The 5,771-nt window shown below is 33.6% G+C and overlaps 4 protein-coding genes across 4 annotated transcripts in view; 2 read left to right on the top strand and 2 right to left on the bottom strand.

Annotated features, from left to right (window-relative positions):
* Positions 1–3,312, top strand: part of NAEGRDRAFT_69917 (uncharacterized protein) — a gene marked incomplete at both ends in the record, with an annotated part of 5,202 nt that extends 1,890 nt beyond the window's left edge. The window contains 3 exons of the mRNA XM_002674822.1: positions 148–371; positions 420–2,930; positions 2,983–3,312. Coding sequence (XP_002674868.1) covers positions 148–371; positions 420–2,930; positions 2,983–3,312 — 3,065 coding nt within the window. The remainder of the gene's footprint in view (positions 1–147; positions 372–419; positions 2,931–2,982) is intronic.
* Positions 3,313–3,558: 246 nt separating this feature from the next.
* Positions 3,559–4,170, top strand: NAEGRDRAFT_69918 (uncharacterized protein; the record flags this gene model as incomplete). The annotated part of the gene is made up of 1 exon (XM_002674823.1): positions 3,559–4,170. One exon carries the CDS (start codon positions 3,559–3,561, stop codon positions 4,168–4,170), a length of 612 nt encoding a protein of 203 aa, XP_002674869.1.
* Positions 4,171–4,504: 334 nt separating this feature from the next.
* Positions 4,505–5,005, bottom strand: NAEGRDRAFT_69919 (uncharacterized protein; the record flags this gene model as incomplete). Its single annotated transcript, XM_002674908.1, has 1 exon — positions 4,505–5,005. One exon carries the CDS (start codon positions 5,003–5,005, stop codon positions 4,505–4,507), a length of 501 nt encoding a protein of 166 aa, XP_002674954.1.
* Positions 5,006–5,116: 111 nt separating this feature from the next.
* The window catches only part of NAEGRDRAFT_50637 (uncharacterized protein), a gene marked incomplete at both ends in the record, with an annotated part of 1,490 nt that continues 835 nt past the window's right edge, over positions 5,117–5,771 (bottom strand). The window contains one exon of the mRNA XM_002674909.1: positions 5,117–5,718. Coding sequence (XP_002674955.1) covers positions 5,117–5,718 — 602 coding nt within the window. The remainder of the gene's footprint in view (positions 5,719–5,771) is intronic.

A 5,771-nucleotide genomic window follows, 5' to 3' on the forward strand; every position in this document is an offset into this window, starting at 1 on the left:
ATGACGATTCGGATGATCCTCTATTTGATGACAGCGTAAGCGTTGGTGGAGGAGCAGGCGAACTGAAAAAGGACTATTTGTTTAGAAATGCTTTGAAATCATCCAAACCAAAAATTGGAGCCAAATCTTTGCTAATAATTTTTATAGTATTGGGATTAGTAATGATTGCAACTGCCATTGGCTTTTCAGCTTATCATGGAATTGCAATTAAGAGCAACATTTTCAATTCGAGCATTGTTTGCATTCCACAAATTATTTCTGCATCAGTTATCAAAAATATCAGATCAATGCAAAACTGGATCAATATATTTGTATTGTCTGGTTATGAATGGCCAACTGAAAGAAATGGATACGAGATGCCTTCACCAAGTGTAAGTGATATTGTTAGTTGAACATACATATGTTAACATTGTTATCAGATATATTTGAGAAATTTCACAGATAGTATTGAGACTTCAATTTTCAATATCAGAGAGTTGATAGCATTGGGACAATCTCTTGTGTTTGATGTTTCAACATTAACTTCATACGGTAAATCTATGCATTCATTCAAAATTCCAAGCGTGAATGGAACTGACGGATTCAATACAAAACAATACATTGGAGAACCAGAAATCAGAAAAGTATCCGTTGTTGAAATTTCTAACTTATTGATTCAATACATGGACAAACACATGGCTCAATTCCCAGAAACTGACATCTTGAATTATTTCAATTCCACAAGTGAGGCAACAAAAGTAGAAATTCAACAAAATTTGAAGAATTCAACATTCATGAATCCAGTTAAAGATTATGATTTTATGTTATTATGGCTTAACACACCAATAGCTTCACAAGCATATAAGGATTTTTGTATTGATTTTGTTGAATTGAGCTCTGATAGTGTTGCCTCACTTCAATATCAATCTCAATATTTCTTCCTTTGTGTTTTAGTATCCTATATTACATTTGGATTATGCACGGCTATATATATCATTGTAGAGTTGAGATATATTGATAGATTGATAAAATTATTTGAGAAGGAAATTGGAAAGGATGTTATTGGAAAGATTTATCAAAAGTTATCGTCAAAGAATGATACTGAAACTTCATTGAGCACTTCTATACTTACAAAATTTGCTAGATTCGATGCCTTTGTAGTCATTTCAATTCTTGTCATCTCAATGATAGTGCCACTGATTGTTGGTTTAATTTACTATGAAACAAGTTTTAACATTACAACTGCATTGGTAAACTATGTCGATGTTAAATCAAGTTTTGAATGTGCACAAACAATGATGTTATCATCATTCTACACTACTGAAATGAGCATCTACTTTGCAATTCCATCTTTGAGTTATTCCACCAAGAACCTCAAATATTATGGTCATCCTTATTTCAATTCTCGCTCGTTCTCAGAATTAAGCCTAGAGATAAAACAACAAGCTGATACTGCAAGCGCTAACTGGAATGATTTATTATATGGAGATGTTAACAAAACCAATGATCTTCCAGTTTTGGGATCATATCCAACTGTTGATAACCTGCTGTATGGTGAAAAAAACTGTAGCCTCTATTTACAACAAAGAAATATTCCATTTTCCTATGATTCCTTCATTGAATATTGTCATGGGCTAGAAAATGTAGTGACTGAATACTTGGCACTGACTTCTGAAGTGACTGAGAATACTAGAGATCATTATCTGACACAATCAAGAAATCCCAATATTATAATAGATCCATTGGATATTTATTTACAACACCATGATCTATTCAGAATGTCTCTCCCCCTAACCAAAAAGCTGAAGAGTTTTGTTCGTGAATTTGTTGATTATGCATCAACGCTATCCACTGGATATGTGATTGGAGCAAATTTATTTGGATTAATATTTATTGCTTTTCTTTCTTTTATGATTTATACAGTAATGACAAATTATTGGGATACTTTACAAAAAGTAAGAATAATGCTCAACTATTTACCTTTGGATACTATTGATAGAAATGATGTATTGAGAAACAACGTGCTTTATCACTCATATCCATCAATAGTAGAAATTAATGTGTTGAATAACAGCTCAAAAAGAAGTAGCAACAATACATACTTGGAAAACTTGTCAGAATTCATCAATAATCACATTGAAGGAACAGCTGTTCTCAATGAAAAAGGAGAAGTGGAGGTAATCAATGTTTCAGCTCACAGAATGTTTGGAAGTAAACCTGCAGATATTTTGGGAGCTACATTCTTTAAACTGGTTGAGAATAGTTATTTGGACAAGATGAAAAAGACAATGAGTTCATTATGTGAGGCAGCTAAAAAAGCTTCTGAAGCTACCACATCTGAGCAATCAAAATTGACAGACACTATTGAGGTGGATTGTTTTAGAATGAATCAAACCAAATTCCCTGCCAAATTATCATTTTTTACCAGTAATATTACAGGAAAGGGAATTATGATTGTTTGCACCATTAAGGATATCACTTCAGAGAAGAAACAAAATGCCCTCCTTGCAGAAGAAAAGAAAAATTCTGAAAATCTCTTGAAGAATATATTACCTGAGGGTGTAGCAGCAAGATTAAAGAAGGGTGAAACATTCATTGCTGAGAAATTGAATGACATTACATGTTTCTTTTCAGATATGGTTGGATTCACCAAAATTTCAAGCAATATGCAAGCAACAGATCTTGTCAAAATGTTGAATTATGTTGTGAATGGATTTGACAAATTGACTGAAAAGTATGATTTGGAAAAGATCAAAACCATTGGAGATGCTTACTTTGTGGTTGGAGGACTCAAAGGTTCTTCAGACCATCCTGAAAGTATGCTCAAATTTGCAATTGAAACATTTGATGTAATTAAGGATTTCAACACGAATGGAACGCTTCACAATGGAGAATTTTTAAATATCAGAGTTGGAATTAACACTGGTTCATGTGTTGCAGGTGTAATTGGTGTAAGTATCATTACAAAAATATATAATTAATATTATTAATTAACTGAATTAGATTAAAAAATTTGCCTATGATTTATGGGGTGATACCATCAATACAGCCTCTCGTATGGAATCAACAGGAGTTCCCGGAAGGATTCAAATTTCCAGAACAACCTATGAAAGAGTTTATGATTTGGGCTTTGAATTTGATGAAAGACAAGTTGAAGTGAAAGGAAAAGGACGTATGCAAGCATATCTTCTCAATTCCAAACATCATACCAATCCAGATCCATCTAAATCCACTCCAATTGGAGGTGATGATGCAGATGGTGAGGTGGTAGTTCAGAAATTAAACCAAGGTCAATCAATGTTCATTGAATCTACTACAATGGAAGAAAACTAAAAATTATTGGGGGCCTATAGCATCTCCATACGGATTTTTACCAATAAAAAAGATATTCCTCGCCAAGTTTCCTTTTATATTCATCTCCGCGCCTTTAGGAAGAAATTTAAATTTAAAAAAATGCAAAAAATTCAAAATAAAAAAATGTTTGAACCAAAACTAATTTCCCGCCCAATGTCATCCCATTCCTCACGATCAAATAGTTTAAAAACCATTTCCAGAATTAGTGGATTGAGTTTAATAATAATGTTCTTTGCAGCCATGCACGCAGAAATGATGGTCAGAGCAAAACTAATCATTCCGAATAATGTTCATCAAACGCTCGATAATATTCGTGATCATAATTGGTTGTTTTATAGTGGCTTGCTTTCTTATTTAATTGTTTTAATGTGTGATTTGGTAGTTTCTGTCGGAATGCACATTTACCTGAAGAGATTTGATGAGAAATTGTCGTGGATTGTTGCATCAATGAGAGTGATTTATACAATGATATTTTCCTATGCCATTATACAATTGTTTGTTGGGTTTCAATTGGCGCTTCATCCAAAATTTGAAAAGCAAGTGACTTGTATGAAGTATTTTGAAGAGTTTGAAATGATTTTCAATGGAGCTTTGATTTTATTTGGAGTTTATTTGATATTTGCTGCTTGGTTGTGTAAGAAATCGAATTTAATTTACAAGTGGGTCTGTATTTTGTTGGCTATTGCTGGATTGGCTTATTGTGTGGATAATATTTTAAAGTTGAGTTATAGTAAGGAATATTATGTGGAACATTATCAATCTGTGACCCTGCCTCTTGTTGCTATTCCAGCAATATTTGGAGAAGTAGGATTGGCTATTTCACTACTCAGACAGTGAATTTGATATAAATAATTTCAATTATAATTGGAAAATAATTCACTCATTAATACTTATGGGATTGACAGAGATCGGAGAATGTTTTCTAAACCATTAGCAAGCTTTCTTATAATTGCAGAAAATAACCAAACCAAAAGAAATGTCAGAAGTCAGTCCCATTTATTGTTAAACTATTACCAATAATCACCACAGCTACATTTTCCATCTTTGATATGATGATACCTATTGGCATCTCTTACAATAATTTCCATGCCTACAAAGTGATTTCTCTTTTTCTTCCTCTGATGTCAGTTGGGTATGAGTTGTTTTATTCAGAAACTAATATTTCAAACAATTATTCCATATTTTTCATATTATAAATTGGAACATTAGCCACCAACTGAGTGGCAAATACCTTTGGATCTGTCTTGAATCTATTTCTCAGAATATCTTTCTTATCTTGCTCCAAATTACTGTAAACTCTCTCAACAATCATATCAATCACCTCACTGTACAATTGTAAATGATTGGCTGCGAATGTAATTAAATCCAAATCAATTAGTGAACCTCGATCTTGTTCCTCCCAACTGGTCATTCCAAGCATTGTATTAATGAGTGCACCTTTGGTTTCATACCAATCTCTGGCTTGTTGCTGTTCAGTTTGAGTCATTTTCGAATAGGATTCAAAGGCAGGTCCGAAGAATGATTCCAACATGTGTGGATCTTCGGCCAGGAAGGAGGGAAATCCCCAACTGTTTGGATGAGCAGTACCTTCCATTAGAGAGGCTGCAATACTTTGCACCAATATTTTATGTTTAAATTCATCCAAATGAGATGCTTGTTGATCTTGAGACATTTTTTTCACTTTATTGCACGATTTTAAAATTCAAACTCTAAATATACCATTCACCAAATCATTAAAAAGAAATATGTTTAAATTAAGAGGAATTTTTTACTAGAATACAATTTACTCAATGTTAGCAGAGATACTGAGATCAGCTTGAGTCAAACCCATGTTACCGTTACCAAACAAATTGTGTGGGTCAATCTTTTGCTTGAGACCCTTCAAGATGTCAACACCTTGATCTCTGACAACTTCATTCATCCATTCTCTTCTGAGCTTACCAATACCGTGGTGGTGAGACAAACTTCCTCCTTGGAGCAAGATTTCATCTCTGGCTTCAGATTCAATTTCAGAGAAGACCTTAATTGGATCACTCAATCCTCTAAAGATGAAACCATAATAGAAGTAGACACAAGCACCAGTTTCATAAGTTTGAGTAACACGAGCAGAAACCCAAGGAACTGATGGAACACCCTTCTTCTTGGCAGATTCCTTAACTCTTTCTTCAACCTTCTTAATCATTGGAACAATGTTAGACCATGGAACAGAGGTTTCAAAGCTTTCGGCCATAAAGTAATAATTGAAACCATAATCTCTCAAATAAGCAATAACATAGGTAAGCAAATATCCTCTAGAACCAGCTTCAGCACCAGCCTTAAGACCACCATACTTGGAAGTAATATCATAAATAATCTTTTGTTGTCTATCAACTTCTTCTTGAGTACCTTCAAAGAGCAATGTGACAACACACATCTTTTCTGGATCAAAACCACAGACC

Source organism: Naegleria gruberi (assembly GCF_000004985.1).
Source record: "Naegleria gruberi genomic scaffold NAEGRscaffold_37, whole genome shotgun sequence".
NCBI lineage: Eukaryota > Heterolobosea > Eutetramitea > Acrasida > Naegleriidae > Naegleria > Naegleria gruberi.